Here is a 22,039-nt window from a genome sequence, read left to right as displayed (position 1 = left end):
TACACCAGCCAGGGCCCTGAAACATAAATTTTAAAAAAATTAATGTTTATAGATTTAAGATCTCCAGGCCTGGCAAGGATGCAGAGTGAGAAAACTATCCATTGGCTGATTTTCAAATATTAAGCAGCCTTGCTTTCTTGGAATAAATACTACTCAGTTGTGATGTGTTATCTTTTCACATAATAATGTTGGATCTGATTTGCTAATGTTTTATCAGAATGTGTAAGTCTGTATGCACAAGGGCTGTTGGTGTGCAATTTTCTTTTGCCAGATTTGGTAATGATTTTTTCCACATTCTGTCCCAGGCAATGCTGGCCTCCGCAAAGGCACCAACCCAGGAGTGTGCCCCCTCCTCTGTTTTCCACTAGTGTTTGTGTGAGACTGATGTTTATTTCTGCTTGATGATATGGACCAGTGAAGCCATCTGGGCCTGGATTCTTTTTTTTGGGGGGGGAGGGAAGGTGTGGGTAACAAATCAAAATTTTTTACCTCTGTTACTTCCTTCTTCCCTTCGTCTTTTCTTCTTTTTTACTTGTATTTCTCTTTAACAAGCCCCAAGTCTAATATCCCCAGGTCTAGTCTCCTGGGTCAGACTTGGTCACATGGTCAGCCCCAGACAACCAAGGCCTGGGAGATGGTTCTGCCAGGAATACCTGAAGTTAAGATTTGGATTTATCCCTCAACCAGAAAGGGGATGGCTCTGAGGGTGGGACCCAGTCACAGTTCTGTTGGCAAAGGAGCAAGGACTAGGGTTACACAGGGAATCTAGTGTCTGCAGCAGAATGAGAAGGGGAAAAAGAAGAAAATTTGGAAGATGGAGGAATTAGCCAAAACGCTAAATTAAATCTAGATTGCCACCTTTACAGGGCAAGATTACTATTTCCTTTCAATATGAATGGGGCTCGCAGCTGACAAGTAGGAAACAGCTTGGTAGCACCCCAACATTTGATTTAGCCTTTGAACAGTTCGCCTCAGTCAGGATCTGTGCGATCCATCAGCCAGTCAGGAGACAGGTGGGGCCCACACCCTTGCTGCACCGGGACCTGGCCTCCTCACCTTCCACACCCACCCACCCACCTCCCGCCCAGCTTCCCCACTCAGGGCTGAGCCTGCTGTCTGGTGAGACCAGTGCTGGGTCCTGGAATTCAGTATTTATTTCAGAGTTGAGTTATTACTGAGTGAAGTGAGTTTATGACCCTGGGCTAGTACAACAGATGAAGGAAAGCAAGTTGACAGGCTCAAGGGCAAAGTCCGTGGAAGTGGTGTGGGAGGGAGTGGTTGAGGGCACCTTCCAGCTGAGCATAAGGAACCAAACAGTGACAGTCACGGCCACAAGGAGGGACAGTCACAAGCTGTGGAGCCGGAATGGGGAGGAGAGGAGGGAGGGTATCAAGTTCAGGCATTCTCAGTGACTGTTTCACGGCCAGACCTCAAAACTGGGCGCTTCACTGTTTCTGCCTCAGTGGGGCCTCTCAGCAATCCCACATCTCCACGAGACAGGGACGTGCACAGTCAGAAAGCCAGCGAGTGGGCAGAGCAGAAGTGGACTGCAGGCATGTCCACATCCACTGCCTCTTTCACCAATCCAGCCAGTTTGATGGCCAAGGGCACCTGGGCCAAAAGGAGTACTACAGGAGCTGCAATCTAGGGGAGAAGCCCTTGAATTCTGGCTGGCGAAGCACCCAAGGGAGAGCAGTCACCCAGATTCTCAAAGCGCCTCAGCGGCCCATTGGAACAAACCAATGCAACCCCCCAGCCCACCCCACTCAGGACAGGTGGAGCCCCCGCAGGAGGCGCAGCTTGGCCCGGGCCCGCGTGGCCAGCAGGGGGCGCTCCAGCCAGCGCTACAACGCCAGCCGGGGGAAGGCTGTGTGTGGCGGGACCTGGGGAGGTGATTCAGTCTGGGGAAGTGGTTTCAAGCTATTATCACAGATTCCCGTGTGGAATGGAACTAGGACAGGATAAAGATTTTTGTTTCTCGTTTTAAACTCTGCTCTTTAAATTCTAAACATACTGATCGACAAATTTGTGAACTTGTGTTAATTGGATCGAATGCACTGTATGTCTGATTTGGCCTTGCTTTCCCTGAAAGCAGAGCCTGGGGGACCTGATTTAGGAGATGACAGTGAGTAGTGTAAGTGACCAGGGGAAGAGAGCGAGCCAACACCAGCCCCCACAGTTACCAAGGTGATCCCCCACACAGTGGGGGAATTTTATGCAATGTGCCTCGGAATGGGCCTCAGGTCGGAGGAGAGAGTCTGTCCAGTTGCACAGCCTGCCCAGGATGGTCTCCCAGTGGGAACTAGAAGTGAGAAAAGGTGAGCGAGAGCGTCTAAAGAGGTACACTGACCTCAGAACTCCACCCAAGAAAGGGACCTGGGGGAAACACGGGGAACCTAGGGAACCAACCATGACTGATACAGCGCTCTTCACTTCAGGGCCGCTTCTACTACAGTGAGCTTTGGGGAGGGAGAAGCGGGGTAAGGGGGAAAAGGAGGGGGCAGGGTCATGTATAAAGGACCCATGGACACAGCTAAAGGAGGGAAGGATTGAAGGTGGGGTGGGTGGGGGGAAATGCAGACCAACAATAAAAAGCTTTGGGAGGGATTCTGAGAAGTGAGATTACCCGCTTAGAGATGAAGGCACATGCAACTTTGCTGCACGATTTCCAGTCTCCATAAGCAGCAGGTTGTGCCAATCTGCGTTTCCGCTGCAATGTGTGTGAATGCCAGCTCCCTGCAGTCTCGCCAGCAGAGTGTGCTGCAGACCTGCAGGTTTTAGCTGAGAAATGACGCCTTTTTATTTCGAATTTCTGTTATAAGCAAAAGTGAGCCTCCCATCTTATGCACGAGAATTTTCAATGCAGTATTAACTATATTAGCAAATTACAGGAAACACAAAACCACAATGAGATACCAGCTCAGACCCATTAGTATGACTACTATTAAAAAAACAAGTCCGCATGTACGGTGTTGAGCACCAGTCCGTGAACAGAAAGGTTTCGGGTTTTATTCCCGGCCAGGCCTCCAGTTGTGAGTATGCAAGAGACAACCAGTTTATGTGTCTCTCCAGCATCAATGTTTCTCTCCCTCTTTTTCTCCCTCCCTTCCCCTCTCTCTAAAATAAATAAGGTCTTTAAAACACACACACACACACACACACACACCTGTAGCCCAGAGCATCAACTCAGTTCGATCCCCTGTCAAGGTACATTCAAGAATCAACTAATGAATGCATAAGTAAGTGGAACAATAAATTGATGTTTCTCCCTCTCTCCCTTCTTCTCTCTAAAATCAATTAATTAAAAACAAGTGTTGACAAGGGCATGGAGAAATTAGAACCCTGGTGCGCTGTTGGCGGGAATGTCAGATGGTGCAGCCACCATGGAACACGGTGTGGAGGTTCCAGAAAAAAACTTAACATATGATCCAGCAGTTCCCCTCCTAGGTATGTACACTAAGGAATTGGAAGTAGGTTTGCAAAGAAATATTTGCACACTCATGTTCGTAGCAGCACTACACACAATAGTCAAAAGATGAAAGCAGCCCATGAGCCTACCCACGGATGATTGGATAAATAAAATGTGGGTTAGCCGCACAATGGATTATTATTCATCCTCAAAAACATGGAAATTCTGACAGATCCTGCAACACAAATGAAGCTTGAGGACATTATGCTAAGTGAATGAGCCAGTCGCAGGCCAGTATTGTATGATTCCCCTTGCATAATTCAGAGAGACAGAAAACACGGTGGCGGTCACCAGAGGCCAGGGACGCATGAGATGAGACCTTGTTGTTCGATGGGTGCGGTGTTTCGGCTTTGGGAGAGGAAGCGTTCTGGAGATGACAAGATGGCTGCACAGCAGTACGAATGTGCCTGATGCCGCCTAACTGGGCACTTAAAAATGGCTAAGATGTATATTTATTTTATTTTTAAAAGGTTTTATTTATTTTTGGAGAGAGGGGAAAGGAGGGAGAAAGGGGGAGAAACATCGATGTGAGAGAAATACAGCAATTGGTTGCCTCTTGTGCACCCCCAAATGGGGAACCAGCCAGCAGCCCAGGCATGTGTCCTGAGTGGAATTTGAACCTGCCACCTTTCAGTCCCCAGGCCGGCACTCAATGCGCTGAGCCACATCAGCCAAGGTTTCCCTTCAACTTCTCATTGCAGCCCACCGGAGGTTGTCTCCTGCTTCCGGACAGTGGAGGTCTCACCACCCCACTCACTCCCCAGCAGTGGGGAGAGGCCTCTGCTGCCTTCTGAACAGTGAGCCATCAGGTTCCCGCCTCCCACCCTGACAGCTGGCCTTCTAGCATTACTGTAACGGGGTGCTGAGCTAGATGCCCCCCAGGAACCTGGCTTGGGGGATGGGGGAAGTGGAGGACAACCATTGAGAGGCGCTCCGCATATCTGTGGCAGCCAGGCAGACGGGTGTGACTTTGACTTTTGGTGGGGGGAGGCGGGGGGCGGGGCTTGTGATGTAGGGGGCCAGGGCACTCACAGCGCCTGCTTGAGAGGCAGGAAAGCAGTTTGCCCTGTGTCACCAGGCCATACCTGCCTGGACTGATAATGGCAGCCGAAAAAAAAAATGAACTGTACAAAGAACAGGGAGATGTAACCTACTGTGGGAAGAATTGAAAATGGGGACCCGCCAGAAGCTCCAGGCCAGGATTTAAACTAGGCCTGGCAGCCATGAGGTTCGTGGTCTCCCGCGCGCTCTTTCGTGCGCACACTTTCTCTCTCTCTCTCTCTCTGCCATGCAGTTTGAGAGCAAGTAGGGCTTCTACCAAGAAGGGGCCCCACCGGCCCACCGTGAGATCTATTGTGAAAGGAGGTGCTGTGTGGTTTTGGATTAAGAGCTGGAGAACACAGCTGCACAACTCGTGGTTCTGGGAATTGCGGGGCCTGTCCAGTGGAGCCGGATTCAGGGGAGACGCCTGAATGCTGAACTGGGACTGGGAGTGCTGAGCCGTGGACTTCCAGCCCCGTTTGGCAAAGGGGTCAGGACCATGTGTTTGTGGGGGGGTTTTAAAGGGAGCAGGACTTGGTGGTGCATTCTAAATCTGTATAACTTTTAAATAAATAATTTTTCCTTTTCACCAAACTTTGGCATTGGAAGCTGCACTTCTTGGCAGTGGGCAATGGGACCCCTCACAACCATTTCAGAATGGCATAGGCTGGGCTTCTGAGGCAGAACTTCATGCTGTCTTCCAACGGATCCTTGGATCCTCGTGAAAGCAGCTCCTCAGCCTGGAGTTTGGGTGCACTTTATTTGGTGGCTGATTCCAGGAAACCAGAGGGAGTATGAGAATGACAAAGGGTAGAGGTGAAATTCAACAAAGTGGGTTTCGACTTGTGTCCCTTCCTTTCCAGAAGGCACTCCCAGGCTATGCCCATGGGTGGAGAGAGCCCCTGCAGCTTTGGGGAAAGCCTGGGAGCAGAAAAGCAGAGACCCCACAGCAGAAGCTGAAAATGAGGCACCGACTGTGTACACTGCCAGCACTAGTGCCGCAGCTAAAATCGGAGGTGGGCTGATCAGATGAATCTGGAAGCTCCAAAGCACCTGCTACACCTTCCCCACACCTAGGGGATCAGGAATCTGTGGCAAGGCCAAAGGCCAAGCACTTCTACTTCCAGGGACGCAGGTACTTTCTCTTCTGGACCTTTGTTCATTATAGAACTATTTGGAGGGGGCCTGGTAAGTGTTAAGTACTTCTACACTGAGATGGAGAGAACAGAAAGCCCTATGGAGTTTACATTCGTGTGTGTGTGTGGGGGGAATAAATAAAATATAGAGCACATCAAATAGTAACAGATGCTAGAAAACAATGCAGGGAAGGAGGGTAATTTGTGCTGGTTGGGAGTGGGGCAAAGACACACTTTTAAATAAAGCCATCAGGGAAAATGCCACTGAAAAGGTAACATTTAAGCAGACAGCAGAAGGAAGTGAAAGTGAGAAAAATCAGCAAGACACTGAGAAGGAGCCTCGGCAAGGCAGGAGGGCACGCAGAACAGAAGAGCGTGGGGCTGAGAAGACAAGACAGCGTTTCAAGGCCGAGTGAGCTGCACACTGTACTGCTCGTTGGGGGGTGGGCCAATATGAGGCTGGAGAACTGGCCAAGGGACTTGGCAGCACTGGAGGTCAGTGGCATCCAGCAGGCTGCAGAGAGTGGGAGGAGGGGGAGAAGTCTGAAGTTGAGGGGGATTAAGAGCAAAGAGGGAGGGGAAGAACTGAAGCAGTGAATAAAAGCAACTCTTGGAGTTTAGCTGTAAAGGGAAACGGAGAAACGGGGCAGCAGCTAGAAGCTGATGCAGAGTCGAAGAGGGCTTTTCCAAGATGGGAGACCGACCCGGACCTCTGCCTCCGCTTCCCTTCATCTTTCCTCTCACTGCAGACAAATCTGCAGCCTTTTTGCCCTCCCTCCTCAGGCCCAAAAATATTTCTGCAAAGTGTGTTCCCCAGAGGGTTGTGAGTAGTAGGCAGTGAAAGTCACAGTCCTTTGTTCCTCTTTTTGCTCTGTCACATCCTTCCTTGGCCACCTCAGTCAGGGGGTGACATTCAGGAGCAGAAAGGACAAAGATATGTCAACATTTCCTTCTGCCTCATTGTATCGGGGCCTTTATCAACCTGGGGGCCCCTGCCTGCTGCTGGTCTGGCGGGCGCTGGCTGAGAACAGCCGTCCCTGAACTCCAGTCATTCTTGGATGGCCTCCATATCACATGTAGTTCTCACTTCATGTTTATCTGTAAAGCACTTGCCTCCTTTAAAACATCTTTTGTGGTTAAACTCACATAAAACTATTTCATTTATTTTTCTATTTATTGATTTTAGAAAGAGAAAAACATCGACTTGTTGCTCCATTTATTTATGCATTCATTGGTTGATTTCAGTATGTGCCCTGACTGGGGATTCAGTCAGCAACCTTGGGATGTCAGGACGGTGCTCTAACCACCTGAGCTACCCAGCCAGGGGCTAAAACTATTTATTTATTTATTTTTTTATTGTTCAAGTAGTTTTCTGTCTTATACTCCCATCCCAGCCCACACCCCCCCCCAAAACTCACTATTTTAAAGTGTACAATTCAGTGGGTTTCAGAACAGCCATGATGCTGTTCAACCATTACCACTACAGTGCCAAAAACTGTTCACCCTAAAAGGAACCCTGCGCAACACTTTTCTCCACCTCCCCCAGCTCTTGGTAAGCACCAATCTGCTCTTTGGATTTGCTTATTTTATAGAAACAGAATCATAGAAGATCATCTTTTGTGTCTGGTTTCTTTCACTTAATAGAGTTGCTCCATTTGTGCCTTCTTTTGTGTTTTGTTTTTCTAGTGCACCATTTTGATTCCCTTCCCATTTTCTTTTCTGTATATTTTTTATTTTCTTAGTTATTTATTCTTTATTTCTTTTAAAGATTTCATTTATTTATTTTTAGAGAGGGGAAGGGAGGGAGAAAGAGATGATGAGAAACATTGGTATGTGGTTGGTTGCCTCTCATGGGCCCCCTACTGGAGACCTGGCCCTCAACCCAGGCATGTGCCCTGAATGGGAATCAAACCAGTGACCATTTGGTTCACAAGCTGGGGCTCAATCCACTGAACCACACCAGCCAGGGCTATTTCCTTAGTTATTTTAAAAGGAAATCTAGTTAGGGCACATGCCTGGGTTGCAGGCCAGGTCCCCAGTAGGGGACGCGTGAGAGGGAACCACACATTGATGTTTCTCTCCCTCTCTTTCTCCTTCCCTTCCCCGGTCTCTAAAAATAAATAAATAAAATAAAATATAAAATAAATATAAAAGGAAATCTTATTTCACAATTATAAGAATTTAAAATTTTTTAATTCAATATATATTAATATACAGAATCAGAATTAAAATATAAAAGAGCACTGTTCAGTAGAAGTATTTTTAAGGTATGTCTAATGACATTTTGTGTTTTCTTACTAATTTACTAAATAAGGGCGTTTTTATACTGTGGATACCGGGAATGATGGGCCCTTTAAGACAGACTTCTGGGGGCTGAGCTGAAAGCTTTAAATTGCCTATAGTCGTTGCCAAACAGGGGGTGCTCTCTGCGCTTCATGAAAAAGCTGCTCTGAGGAGCCGCCTCCTGCCCTGCGCTCCTGCCAGCTGGGCCCACCCTTACAAAGGAGCTCCTCCTGGGCTGTAAATCTACCTCCCAGGAGCCAACCGGCGTTCCATGGCGGTGCTGCTCACTGATTGAGCTGTTTGCACTGAATAAAGTCTCTCCCTTCACTGCACCCCAAATTGGGGACTTCTGTTGGTGTTGAATTGGCACCAATGACCTTTGACCTTCAGTCGACAATACAGGGTTTAGTAAACTCTAGTTTACTCCTGAAAGCAGGACACCTACTACTCTCCCGGGTTTCACATGGCCCTAGGGAAATGGGTCTGAGCCCTATCAACCCAAGTTTCCCGTGGGACCCAAAGTGGCCTGTCTCCATTCCAAGGGAAAGAAAGGTTGCAGATTGCAGGGACCGGTGTTATCACCTTTGTTAGACAACCACAAGTTGCGTAACATCACTCACAAGTACAAAGTACTACACATGGCACCTATACCTTGGGTGTGTGTATTGGGGTCGTGGACAGCCCCATGTCCTGGGAGCGTGGGAGCGTACAGCAATCTAGAACGGCTCTACAGCATGATCCCAATCAGAGTGCACAGGAGGAAAGAGGCGTGAAATGGCCCAGGCCCAGGTGAGAACAGCCATGATTCAGATCAACCACCTGTTCCTGGATAGAATGAAGGTCCAGGGCGGCCAGGACTTCTGGATTTTCCAGGGAACACAGGAAATCTGGGTTTTAACCGATAAATAACTCCAGATTCTTAAATGTTGGCAACTAATGCAAAATTTTAAAATAAGGTGGGTTGGGCCTGGCCAAGATGCTCAGTTGGTTAGAGCATCCTCTGGAGACACCAAGGTTGCGAGTTTGATCGCTTCTTAAGGCACATACAAGAAGCAAACAGTGAATGCATAAATGAGCGGAACAACATATCGATGTTTTTCTCTTTCTCTCAAATCAGCAAATAATAAGTAAGTAAAACAACGCGGGTTGAGCAAATCCTGTCTGTGTACAAGATTATCCCTGGAGAATGCGTGTATTCCAAAGAGAAGAAAAGGAGGCCTGCAGCGGAGAAGCAACTCGCCCAAAACCAAACAGCCAAGTGGGGGAGGCAGAGTCCTAAGTTTCCAGACAGCTTCTTTCCTGGAACAGTTTCCTGGTCATAAAATACACTTACCCGGGACTCAGACTGAAAACCCTCCCGCTAGCCTGGAGGCTGACTGCCAAGTGCAAGATCCCCGACCCCGTCCGGCCCCGCCCAACTCACCGCACCCTCCACCCCTGAGCGCCCCAAGTTATCGGACTTCGCCCTGCGTCCCCAGGGCCAAGAATGCTACTCCCCCTACCTCCTACACTGCCGCACTACCCGCTACAAGCCTGAGAGCCACTGCGCGTTCCCAGCGAGTCACGCAAAATCTTCCTCCACGGAGGAAGGTCCCCCCCCCCCCGTGAACGCTGATTCTGTTGTGTGTGAGAAGAGGACTGAAAGCTCTGTTTTAAGTTCCTCTTCTTCCCATGAAGTGTGAAAAGGGAAAGAACCCTGGAGCAGGGCCCTCTGTTGTGCCTTCATTACATACACTTACTCCTCACATAGAGCTGGGTAGCGGCTGGGTGGTGTTCTCCCCTGGGTGCGGCTCAGGCACACACCTTCGGAAGCCTGCAGAGGACCCAAGAGGTGCAACCAGGCTCACCCCACCCAAGACCAGCTGCCGTCCGAGTCACCTGTCCACACCAGGCAACGGGAGACCAACCCCACAGGCGCGCAGCCCTCCCACAACCGCGAGGAGCCCCAAGTCAAGCCAATACCACTGGGCGGTTGGAGGCGAGCGTGCGCCGCACGGATTTATTGCGTCTCCGAGTCTGCAGCGCGAGCGCGCCGCCCACGCCTCCGCGCCTGCCAGGCGCGCGCCGTGTCCTCCGAGCCGGCCTCGCGGTCCAGCGTCTTCTCCAGCAGCTGCAGGCGCGCCGTGGTCTCGGTCAGCATGTCCATGAGCACCTGCTGTTGCAGCCGCAGGTAGTTGTTCTCCTCCAGCAGCTCCTGGCTGCGGACGCGCGGCATCTGTGCCTTTCCGCCTGGGGCGGTCGGCGGGCGCAGCCGCGTCCAGGACCGCCCGGGCGGGCCCTCTGCCGCCCAGCGACCGCCGCGGAACACGAACGCCCGGTCGTCCAGGCGCGTGCGCGGCGCGTCGTAGCTGAGGCCCAATTCGGCCTGGCGCGCGCTGTGCTCCATGAGGTAGAAGGTGGACATGGAGGAGATGCGGCGTAGAGGCGGGCGCCGCGGCGAGAAGCGCCGCGAGAAGTGGTCGGCCCAGAACTGCCGTAGCTGCTCCCACAGGCGACTGGCGTGGTACGCGGCCGGCCACCGGAAGGCCTCCAGGTCGAGGACCAGGTGGGCCCCGGCAGACGCGTGGGTGCCCAGAGCGGAGCCGCTAGGACGTTGGTGGCCGGAGTTGCACCCTTGCCTTGGGACCTCTGATGTTCTGAATGATGGAAGCGAGCCAGGGTCACTGCTAGGGAGCAAGGACCCGGGTGAGCAGCCCGCTCGGTGCTGGCTGCCCCCTCAGACCGCAAGGCGGATGTGGGCCACTGAGAAACCCATCCCTGCTGGTCATACTAGCAGCAGTTCCCCCGAAGCCACCTTCCCCAAAGACCACTCTGGATCAGACCCTGCTCTCTAAAGACTGGGCGGCTGCTGGGAGTGGTTATGGGGCTGGGAGGATGGAAGAATAGCAGATATAGGTCCTTCAAAAACGGGCAGGACTTTGCCAGGTGTATTGGGTGTGGATAAGGGAGAGCCTGCAGGCAGAGTGGAAAGCCAGGCAAGGTTAAGTGTTCTAGAGGCAAGGAGGACCTTGAGCTGGGCTTGGTGCCCAGTGCTCAGCGGGAATAGCAGAAGAGGGAGTGGGACAGAGGGATAAGGGCACCGCGGAAGGGTTACAAGGCCAGGGATGCATCTGGGTCTGCAGAGTGTCTGGTAGGCGGTCTAGTGTAACCAACAGCACAGTTGCCCTCATCATTCACTTATTCTATAACCTCGAACTGGGCAGGGGGGTCCCAGGCTGTGACTGCCTTCCAGATGCTGTTGGTGAAGCTGGGGCACGCCCATAGATAGTCCAGCGACATCCTGGGGGCACATGCCAGGGGCTAGAACCTCTGCTTCGGACTCGAGGTAACAGGAGTTGTGCTAAAGTTGTGCTTTAGCTCCTCAGGGAGCTAAAGTACCCCCCCCCCCCGTGAATGCTGATTCTGTTGTGTGTAAGAAGAGGACTGAAAGCTCTGTTTTAAGTTCCTCTTCTTCCCATGAAGTGTGAAAAGGGAAAGAACCCTGGAGCAGGGCCCTCTGTTGTGCCTTCATTACATACACTTACTCCTCACATAGAGCTGGGTAGCGGCTGGGTGGTGCTCTCCCCTGGGTGCGGCTCAGGGACACACCTTCAGAAGCCTGCAGAGGACCCAAGAGGTGCAACCAGGCTCACCCTTGAGGTGGCATCCTCCCAGAGGACCCTTCCCCGAGAATCCAAGCTGCATGTCGTCCCTCACCTGGAGGATGTGCTAGAGGTGCTGAGCTGCTGTCCCAGGCCTGGCCCAGTCTACAAGCCCCTCACCTGATGCCCACCCAATATGACTCACAATGCCTCCAGGCCAGATCAGCCCAGAACAGAAGGGGTGCTGCCTGCCAAGCCCTGCCAAGTGCTGGGCTCTGCTGGGTTGAGGCACTGTTCTAGGGACAAGTCCCTCAGGGAGCTGTCATTCCTGGGGGCAGGTCTTGTGCAGAGCCTGAGACAGGAATTTGTTCCAGGGGAGGGAACTCAGTGAAGCTTATGTAAGGTGGCATGGTCGGATGCCCTGGAGGCAGAGCCTGAGGTGAGAACTCTTGTTTGATTTATTGGAGGTGCCCTTGCAGGCAGGGAGGGAGGGAAGCAGGGCAGGGCAGGGAAAAGGGCTGAAGGGGAGCAAGAGTGCGGCCTCAAGTGGAGCCAGACCTCCTCCCAACCCCACAGGGAGCCACCAAAATTGCCCCACTGAGTGTGGCCTCCTTGCCAGGAGTCAGGCCTGGTGCCAGCAGCACTCATACCTCAGGCAGAGCCAGGTGGCTGGGCCACCTCCTGGGAAACTGTTCCAGAACAATAAACTACCTATGTGTATAATGTACAATTTGATATGTTCTAATGTATGAAATTATCACTCAAGATAATGAAGGCATCCATTAGCTTCAGAAGTTTCCTCTGCTCCCATCACTAGAGAATCATTTGCATTTTCTTGGATTTTTATGTATATACAATTCAGTATGCAATTTAAAAAATTATTTATTTAAAAAATTATTTATTTATTCACTTTCAGAGAGAGGGGAAGGAAGGGGAAAAGAGAGGGAGAGAAACATCAGCGTTTGAGAGATACATCAGTTGGTTGCCTCCATCTGGGGGCAACCCAGGCACCTGACTGGGAACCTGCAATCTCTCAGGTTGTAGGCGGGTGCTCAGTCCACTGAGCCACACCAGCCAGGGCCAATTTATTTATTTATTAAAAAAAATTTTTTGTTTATTTATTTTTAGAGAGAGGGGAAGGGAAGGAGAAAGAGTGGGAGAGAAACATCAATGTGTGCTTGACTCTCATGTGACCCCTACTGGGGACCTGGTCTGCAACCCAGGCATGTGCCCTGACTGGGAATCGAACCAGGATCCTTTGCTTCACAGGCCCATGCTCAATCCACTGAGCTACACCAGCCAGGGCCAATTTAGTATGTGGTTTTTTTTGCACTAGCTTCTTACAGCATAATTATTTTGATACTTGTTCCTATTGTGTTTATCAACAGTTCATCCTTTTATTGATGAGTAGCAGTCTGTTGGTATGGAAATACCACAATTCGTTTTTCCATTCAGTATTGATGGGAATTTAGGTTGTTTCCAGTTTGGAAGTTTTTACAAGCGTAGCTGCTGTAAACACCCATGTGCAAGTGTTTGTGTGTCCGTGCACTCTCATTTCTCTGGAACGAGTGAGTACTCAGGAGTAGAATGCCCGGGCCGTATGGTAGGCGTATGTGTACCTCTTTGTGAGGTTACCACACTTTTTCCAGAATGGTTGTACCACATCCCCACCGCTATTGAAAGAGTTTCTGTTCCTCCACATGCTTGACATTTGTATGGTAAATCTTTTTAATCTTAGTCATTCTAGTGGGTGTATCTAAACAGTAATTTTTAATTTTGTTTCTCACAGCTAAGAATGTTGGGCGTCTTTTTCTAAGAGGGTATAGCCAGGGGGCCCCCAAAGAAGGATTTGTAATGGGGTCCAGAACTCAGGGTATCCAGGAAATATTAAAAAAATTTTGGGATGTCCTTACCCTCACAGGTCTGAGCTGGGGGATAGGACACATGGAGCAGGGCCATTAAGAGCTGTTTTGCACAGCAACAGTTTTGCAAATAACCCCAGGCATGGTCATTTAACATATCTATAAGTTTTAACTGGTTTCATGGATTTGTTAAATAGCTGTGGCCATGCTTTGAGCCAGGGGGGGTGGGAGTGACTTCCACCCAAGAGGTAACTGGGAGGCAACTCCCCCTGTTACAGTGCCTGTGTGAGAGCTTGGAGATGATTGGCTCCACACTATGGGGCCTACGCCTGCCTGGACTTATTATGGCAGCCAAGAAAAGGCTGGAAAAAAATACAAGAATGCCTGCAGGTGTAGCCGATTGTGGGAGGAGTCGGACATGGACATGTGGAGGAAGATTGGTGCTGGGATTTAAACCCAGTATGGCAGCCATGCTGGATGGTTGGGACCCTGTGGCTTTGGGTTCCTCCCTTTTTCCATGTGGCTTGCTGGGAAGGAAAGGGGTAAAGGGACTCTTGCTGGTGGGCCATGAGAAGGTGCCACGTGGTTTTGGATTAACTGGAGATCGTGGCGGTGACACAGCTGATGGTGCCAGGAGCCTGACCCATGGACTTCTACTTCTTTTCCTGAGCTACGGTACCCTGGACTGGGCAGGGGGACTGTGTGTGTCTGTGGGTATTCTAAAGGACCTTAGTATTTTAATGAAGACATTAAGTCATTACTCTGGATTACTTTTTTTTAATAATTTTTTTATTTAATTATTTTTCAACTACAGTATTATTTTTTTTACTCCCATCCCAGCCCACCCCCCTCTCGATTATTTTTTAAATAAGTAATTCCTTTCCTTTTTACCAATCTCTGGCATTGAGAGACGTCCTTCCCTGGTTGCAGGAAAGGTGAACCTAGTACGGTAACCTCCTCTGGAGTACAAAGGGAGGTTCCATTCGGTAATAGTATATCATTCACCCCGGGTCTGTTCTGTAACATTTTCATTTGCTATTTGTCACCTCCCTGGTGATATTGTTCAAGTTTTGCCTATTTTACTGGATTGTCTGTCTTATTGAGTATAAGGAATTCTTTAATGCTATGTATCTGTCAGCCATGTTTTGCAAATATTTTCTCCCAGTGGCTTGCCTTCCTCTTTTTCTTTCTCCCTTTCTTCCTTCCTTCCCTCCCTTCAATTCTTTTTTTTTCCGCTTTGAATTTTTTATGAGCATTTATTTGAGCCAAACTTATGACATGCCAAAGAGCAGGATCTCAAATGCTCCAGAGAATGACAGTTTTTCAACTTTTTATACATTTGAAATGAAGGAGGGAAAGTAAGGAAGACTATATAGAGGTGGGAGAAGAAAGGTGATGATTGTATTACTGGGTGGTTAACAAGAGTATGTGCTTTCCTGAGGGTGGTCACCTGTAGAAGGAAGGGTCTGAAAAGACCCTTTTCCAAAGGTATGTTAACCTGTCCCTGCCTGGTGTGGCTCAGTGGATTGAGTACCAGCCTGCAAACCAAAAGGTTTTCACTTTGATTCCCAGTCAGGGCACATGCTTGGGTTGTGGGCCAGATCCTCAGTTGGGGGGCAGGGAGTGAGAGGCAACTGATCAACGTGTCTCTCATACATTGACCTGATATTTCTCTCCCTCTCTTTCTCCTTCCCCTCTCTAAAAATAAATAAATAAAATCTTTTATTAAAAAGTGTGTAACTGCCCTGGCTGGTGTGGTTCAGTGGATTGAGCGTGGGCCTGCAAACCAAACAATCGCGGTTTGAGTCCCAGTCAGGGTACATGCCTGGGTTGCAGGCCAGTTCCCAGTGGGGGACACATGAGAGGCAACCATACATTGATGTTTCTCTCCCTCTCTCCTTCCCTTCCCCTCTAAGGATAAAATAAACAAAATCTTTTTTTTTTTAAGTGTATTAACCTAGATATACATAAACAATGAACAGGGCTGGCTGAAAGCAAAAAGCCAAGATAAGCCTTTTACTAAGTTACATCCCTGAGGCATGACTACCCATCAAGACCTGCCCAGTTAGGAATCTGCGATCAGATCACATAAGGTTGCTTTTCATAGCAGCCCCGTTTTCATCCACAGTTCCTCCTCTTAGTCATAAATCAGTCTGAAGGGTTAATTAATGACTGACCTTTTGGTCGAATAGTGTGGTCTCACAGCACTAGAAGAGCTCCTAGAAGTCTCAGCATCCACATCACCTTGTTTGGCCACTGGGGATGGGGCAACGCTGCTATCATGCGATCTACCTTAAGGTCAAATTTTTTCCAAAGAATTTATATTATAGAATTACATTCAACTCTTCCGCCAAGATGGAGGCATAGGTGGAAACGCCATGCTTTCTCACACAACCAAGTTTAGAGACAACTAAATATTAGCAATAGAAATCACAGCCAGAACACAGAAAATTGAACTTTTCGGGAGTCTGATAACAACAAATTCTTTAGCCTGACGGGTAAGAGGGGCGAAACCAGCAGCTGGTGGAGCGGGAAGCACAGGAAAACTCAGTCAGTCGGACTCGGGCGTGCAGAACCCAGGTGCAGGGTTGGACCTAGGGAGCAACCCAGCGAGCGACTGCGGGGAAACAGCAAGGGAGCAGGGCCGAGATTTGACTGTGGTCCGGCATTTGTGCGAAGACAGACAAGGGAGGGAGTGGGCGATTGGACAGGACCCAGCAGGCCCCAGCGGCTAGCTGCAGCAGAGGGCACCGCCATTTCCCCACTCTGACCCCGCCTCCACATACAGCGTCATAACCCAGCGCCCTAAGTGGCCCTGCCCTGGTGAACCACCTAAGCCTCTGCTCCTCACCAAAGGCGAGAAAAACAGCAGAGGGGGCCGCCATTTCCCTGCTCTAACCACACCCCCACATACAGCGTCCCAACCCAGCGACCTGGGAGTCCAAGGCTCCGCCCCTCACACTTAACAGCACAAACAGACCAAAACTGGCGCAAGAAGATCTCAAAGCCCCAGAGCCTATAAATCTAAGCAATGAAGAAATAGCAAAACTCTCAGACGCACAGTTTAAAACACTGGTTATCAGGATCCTCACAGAACTGGTTGATTATAGCCACAAATTAGACAAACATTTGAAGGCGAAACTAATTGAAATGAATGGAATTGCACAGGAAACCAATAATGGTGAAAAGGAAACTGGGACTCAAATCAAAGAAGTGGACCAGAAGAAAGCAAATAATGGCCAAACGTCAAGAAGCAAGAATTCAAAGAAATGAGGAGAGTCTTAGGAACCTCCAGGACATCTTTAAACGCTCCAACATCCGAATTATAGGGGTACCAGAAGGGGGAAAGGCACAGCCACCAGTGGAAAACTTATTTGAACAAATAATGAAGGAGAACTTCCCCAATCTGGCAGAGGAAATAGACTTCCAGGAAATCCAGGAAGCTCAGAGAGTACCAAAGAAGTTGGACCCAAGAAGAAACACACCAAGGCACATCATCATTACATTAGCCAAAATTAAAATGAAGGAGAGAATCCTAGAAGCAGCAAGAGATAAGGGGACAGTCACCTACAAAGGACTTCCCATCAGACTGTCCCCTGATTTCTCAAAAGAGACCTTACAGGCAAGAAGGGGCTGGAAAGAGGTATTCCAAATCATGAAATCCAAAGACCTACAACCAAGATTGCTCTATCCAGCAAAGCTTTCATTTAGAATGGAAGGACAGATAAAGTGCTTCTCAGATAAGATCAAATTCAAGAAGTTCATCATCACCAAGCCCTTATTATATGAAATGTTAAAGGGACTTACCTAAGATAAAGATTAAAAGAAATGAACAGTGAAAGGACAGCAAACTCACAGTTATTAACAACTACACTTAAAACAAAAGCAAACTAAGAGGACAGCTAGATCAGGAGCAGAACCATAGAAATGAAGATCTCAAGGAGGGTTAGCAACAGAGGAGTGGAGGAGGAGAAGGGGGGAGAAGGTACGGAAAATAAGCATAGACAGTAGATAGAAAATAGATGGGGGGGCAAGAATAGTATGGGAAATATAGAATCTAAAGAACTTGAGACACATGGTCATAAACTAAAGGGGGGAATGGTGGGGATGGGGGGGTAGGGTGGAGGGGAATAAGGGGGGAATAGAACAACTGTAATGGCATAATCAATAAAAAATAAATTTAAAAAAAAGAATTTCATTCAGTAGTCATAATAGTTGGACTGTATAGAAAAACACAAAGAACAAGTAAAACTATTCTTATGACTAATATCATTAGCAGACAGGTGAAGACGAACAAAATGGATTCCGAATTCATTATCAATCAGTGGGTATACAGGCCTTGTTGATGTCTTGGGCGAGCTGTCCACCTCTGATGTCAGCGGCTTCTCAGCCTAGAGGAGTCTCTGATGACCACAGACAGGAGTAGATGTCCCTTCATGGTTGGTTGCCTGACCTCACTGATAAGGTCCCTTTCAGTGAGGCTAGAGAGTGTCTTTTATTCGGTGTCCTTTCCAATAAACAAAGATGGCAGTCAATAACCTTTAAAATCTTTATTTCCTGGGAGCTCCCCATGAAAGGAAGTGGTTACCAAGTTGGCATTTTCTCGAAGTGATTCTATCAAACCTTGGCAGTGGTGTATGATGTCACCTTTCAGTAATGTCCCCTCATCAATTCCTTCATCAAGGTCTAGATTAAATTCACTGTGATACATGAAGAGATGTAAAAAGCAAAAAGTGTGGAGCCAGGGAGCAGGAAGGAGCCAAACGGCCATCTTGGGTTTCCCATAGCTCAATTGTTAGTTTCCTTTTTTTAATTATATTTTATTGATTATGGTGTTAACAGTTGTCCTGACTTTTACTCTTGCCCCATCTCCACTCAGCACCCCTCACTCCCTCAGGCAATCCCCCCACCATTGTCCATGGGTCATGCGTATAAGTTCTTGGGCTACTCCATTTCCTATGATGTACTTTACATCCCCATGGCTATTCTGTAACCACCTACTTTTTGCCATTTTATTGTTCATAGTTTTGATCTTTTTCTTAAGTCTCTTTAATATTTCATATAATAATGGTTTGGCGATGATGAACTGCCTTTATTTTTTTCTTGTCTGAGAAACTCTTTAACCCTTGATTCGAAATGATAGCTTTGCTGGATAGAGCAATCTTGGCTGTAGGTCCCTGCTTTTCATGACTTTGAGTGCTTCTTGTCAATCCCTTATAGCTTGCAAAGTTTCTTTTGAGAAATCAGCTGTCATCTTACAGGAACTTCCCTGTAGGTAAATATCTGCCTTTCTCTTGCTGCTTTTAAGATTCTCTCTTTATCTCTAACCTTTGCCATTTTAATTATAATATGTCTTGGAGTGGACCTCTGCATTCATCTTGTTTGGGACTCTCTGTGCTTCCTGGACTTGCATGTTTATTTCCTTTGCCAAATCAGAGAAGTTTTATTTCACTATTTTTTAGAATAGATTTCCAATTGCTTTTATTTTTTAATTAAAAAAAGACTTTTAAATTTTATTTTTAGAGAGAAGGGAAGGGAGGGAGAAAGAGAGGGAGAGAAATAATCAGTATGTGGTTGCCTCTTGTGTACCTCCTACTGGGGACCTGGCCCAAAAGCCAGGCATGTTCCCTGACTGGGAATCAAACCGAAGACTCTTTGGTTTGCAGGCCTGCACTCAATCCACCTAGTTACACCAGCCAGGGTAGATTTTCAATTTTCTGCTCTTTCTCTTCTCCTTCTGACACCCCTGTGGTATGGATGTTGGACCTCTTGAAGTTGTCCCATAGGCTGCTTATACTATCCTCATTTTTTTTAATTCTTTTTTCATGTTCTGATTGGTTGTTTTTTGCTTCCTCATGTTTCAAATCATTGATTTTATTCTTGGCTTCATCCACTCTACTCTTATTTCCTCGTAAATTGTTCTTTATTTCAGTTAGTGTATCCTTCATTTTTGACTGGATCTTTTTTATGCTGTTGAGGTCCTCACTGAGTTCTTTGAGCATCCTTATAACCAGTGTTTTGAACTCTGTATCTGACAGATTGCTTATCTCCATTTTGTTTAGTTTTTTTTCTTGAGTTTTGATCTATTCTTTTTTGGGGGGGCCATATTTCTTTGTCTCCTCATTTTGGCAGCCTCCCTGTGTTTGTTTCTATGTATTAGGTAGATCTTCTTTGACTCCAGGTCTTGGTAGTGTGGCCTAATGTAGTAGGTGTCCGGTAGGGTCCAGTGGCACAGCCTCCCCTATCACCCAAGCTGGGTACTCAAGGTGCACCCTCTGTGTGGACTGAGTATACCATTCTCTTGTAGTTGACCTTTGAATTCTGTTGGCAGGCCAGTAGGAAGAATTTACCCAGGCCAGTCAGCAGCAAGGATTGGCTGTGACCACTGACCATCAACCTCCACCCTCTGTGGAGGATCAGCTGTGCAGGGTTAGGGTGGTGGTGCTCTGATGTGGTCTGTAGCTATCCACTGGATGCGCTGGCCCTGGGGTTTCCCCCGGTAGTGCAGGCCAAGGTCAGCTCCCACCTGTATTTTGCCTGGGGCCACCCTGCCTGAGCTGTTAAGCAATTGGATGGCTGCTGCTTGTGCAGGACTTAGAGGTTCCCAGGTGAAACTAGGCTGGCCGCTGGTAGTGCTGGACCTGGGGCTCATGGATCTGGGGCTCACGAGGCCAGCCGCTGCTTGTTTGAGAGGATTTAGGTGGTTGTGCAGCGTGAGCCAAGACCAGCCATTCAAATGGAAAAGCAGCCGGGCTGAATCGGGAAGGTGGGTGGGGCAGAGTCTCTGGGGCTCTCCAAAGCAGGTCACACAGTGTTAGCCAGGTTGATGGAGTCTCACTATGGCATCAGCTTGCCAACTCTGTTGGTGGAGGGTTTAAAAAAGGGATAATGGCCTCTGCTCCCCTTGATGCCAGACACTGGTGCCTTTATACCACTGGTGCCTTTCAGGCTGCTACCTGATACCTTGGTGCTGAAGCTCAGAGTGAGTGAGTCTGTTTAGGTGAGTCCATGTGGTCTGTTCTTTAGAAGGAACTGCTTGGGGCTCCAGAAGTTTCTTGAGTCTTCCACCGACTCAATCCCTGCTGGTTTTTGCAGCCGGAAGTTGGAGAGACTTATCTTCCTGGCACTGGAACCCTGGGCTGGGGGTCCTGGTGTGAGGCTGGGATTCCTTGCTCCTGAGAAACCCTTCTTGAATTTTTATCCACCACACTTGGGTGAGCGACCAGCCCGTTCTGCATCTGCTCCTCTCCTACCAGTTGGGATGGATGTGGTTTCTTTGATTCTGTAGTTGTCAGACTTCCATTCAAATTTGATTTCTGATGGTTCTGAGCGATGGTTGTTCAATATTTTAGTTGTAATTTTGATGTGGTTGTGCGAAGAGACGAGCCATGTCTGCCTACGCTGCCATCTTGACTAGAAGTCTCCCACTATTAGTTTCATTTACAAGCATTGTTGACCCACATAATGTACTTTAGACACTTTCTTACATGTATTGAGATTTAACCCTTAAAATCTCAATGTCTAGTGAAAGCTAAGAAATTATCAATTAGCATTCTTTAGCTTGAACATCTTATAACCTCTAGAAACATTTTTCACAAACTTAAAAGTGAATTATTAATATTGACTAATTTTTGTAAACCCAGGTAAAATAAAGACGTCTGTTTTACTTAAACTAACAAGTTGGGATGGATAACTTAAGCTAAACTTAAGTTAGCTTGTTTTTCCCTTTTATTTAGCTTTTATTTACTATGGATTATTCTCAGATCACTTGAACTTGGAAAGTATTTGAGTTAGTTTCTATATTTTTAAGAATTTTACTTTTATTTATTTTTTATTACCATGTGCAGTTTCCTTTTTAAATTTTTTATTGATTTTAGGGAGAGAGGGAGGGAGAAAGAGATAGAAACATCAATTTGTTGTTCCACTTATTCATGTACTCATTGGTTAATTGTTATATGTGCCCTGACTGAGATTCAAACCTGCAGCCTTGGCATATTGGGACAATCTTCTAACCAGCTGAGCTACCTGGGCAGGGCCTGAGAATTTTAGAATCCCCTATTTCTACAAGCTCTTGCCTTTAAATTGATTTTAATAATACTATCCAGAGGTAGAAAGTTATTTCACATTCACAACATATGTATATGGACTCACAGAGACAGACACAAAATAATTGTATCCAAATTTTGTTCTGGAGCCCCTTTTACAGTTTTCTCTGCCCTTGACAAGTCAGTTCCCAGATGACCTTTGCCCTCTGAAACAAGGGCAGCCGTTTCCAGTGCCTCTGATAAATGGGCCGACCCTGAAACCGCTTCATCAGTTGATCATTTGTATAAACGCTTTTACATAGTTTCATTTTAGTTTAGGGGAGAAGTCCTTTATAAGTTTTGAGATAGTCTCTAATAGTTCTTTTCCCACTCATTCCATCTCATTTTGTACCAGATTTTTCTGTGTGTTGAGAAATTATTTTAAAGGATCAGAGGACCCTCATCTCGGCCATCTGAGTACCTCACTGGCCTGGGAGGCACGAATTTCCCATGTCCACTTTGAGGTCTGTAGTGTCCGAGCAAACTTCTGAGGAAAGTCAGCCTGTGCGTGCACATCTGCAGACAGGCCAGTGCATCTTTCAGCAGTACCACTTCTGGCCCTGGCAGAAACTCTTTTATCCAC

General features: G+C 47.9%; 1 protein-coding gene and 1 long non-coding RNA gene across 2 annotated transcripts in view; one reads left to right on the top strand and one right to left on the bottom strand.

Moving 5' to 3' along the window:
* The first annotated feature begins 4,585 nt into the window (after positions 1–4,585).
* On the top strand, positions 4,586–9,554 carry LOC119042598 (uncharacterized). The gene is made up of 3 exons (XR_005081258.2): positions 4,586–4,697; positions 5,374–5,645; positions 9,047–9,554. It is a non-coding gene; the product is annotated as an uncharacterized LOC119042598 (long non-coding RNA).
* Positions 9,555–9,901: 347 nt separating this feature from the next.
* Positions 9,902–22,039, bottom strand: part of CBY3 (chibby family member 3) — a 34,680-nt gene continuing 22,542 nt past the window's right edge. The window contains exons 2-3 of the mRNA XM_053656801.1: positions 11,454–11,527; positions 9,902–10,565 (exon numbers count right to left, since the gene is read on the bottom strand). Coding sequence (XP_053512776.1) covers positions 9,929–10,565; positions 11,454–11,527 — 711 coding nt within the window. The 3' untranslated portion in view covers positions 9,902–9,928. The remainder of the gene's footprint in view (positions 10,566–11,453; positions 11,528–22,039) is intronic.

Source organism: Artibeus jamaicensis, unplaced genomic scaffold, assembly GCF_021234435.1.
Source record: "Artibeus jamaicensis isolate MK-2021 breed Jamaican fruit bat unplaced genomic scaffold, CSHL_Jam_final scaffold_286, whole genome shotgun sequence".
In the NCBI taxonomy this organism is placed as follows: domain Eukaryota; kingdom Metazoa; phylum Chordata; class Mammalia; order Chiroptera; family Phyllostomidae; genus Artibeus; species Artibeus jamaicensis.
The sequence above is the reverse complement of the archived record's forward strand: the minus strand, read 5'-3'. Positions and strand labels throughout refer to the sequence as shown.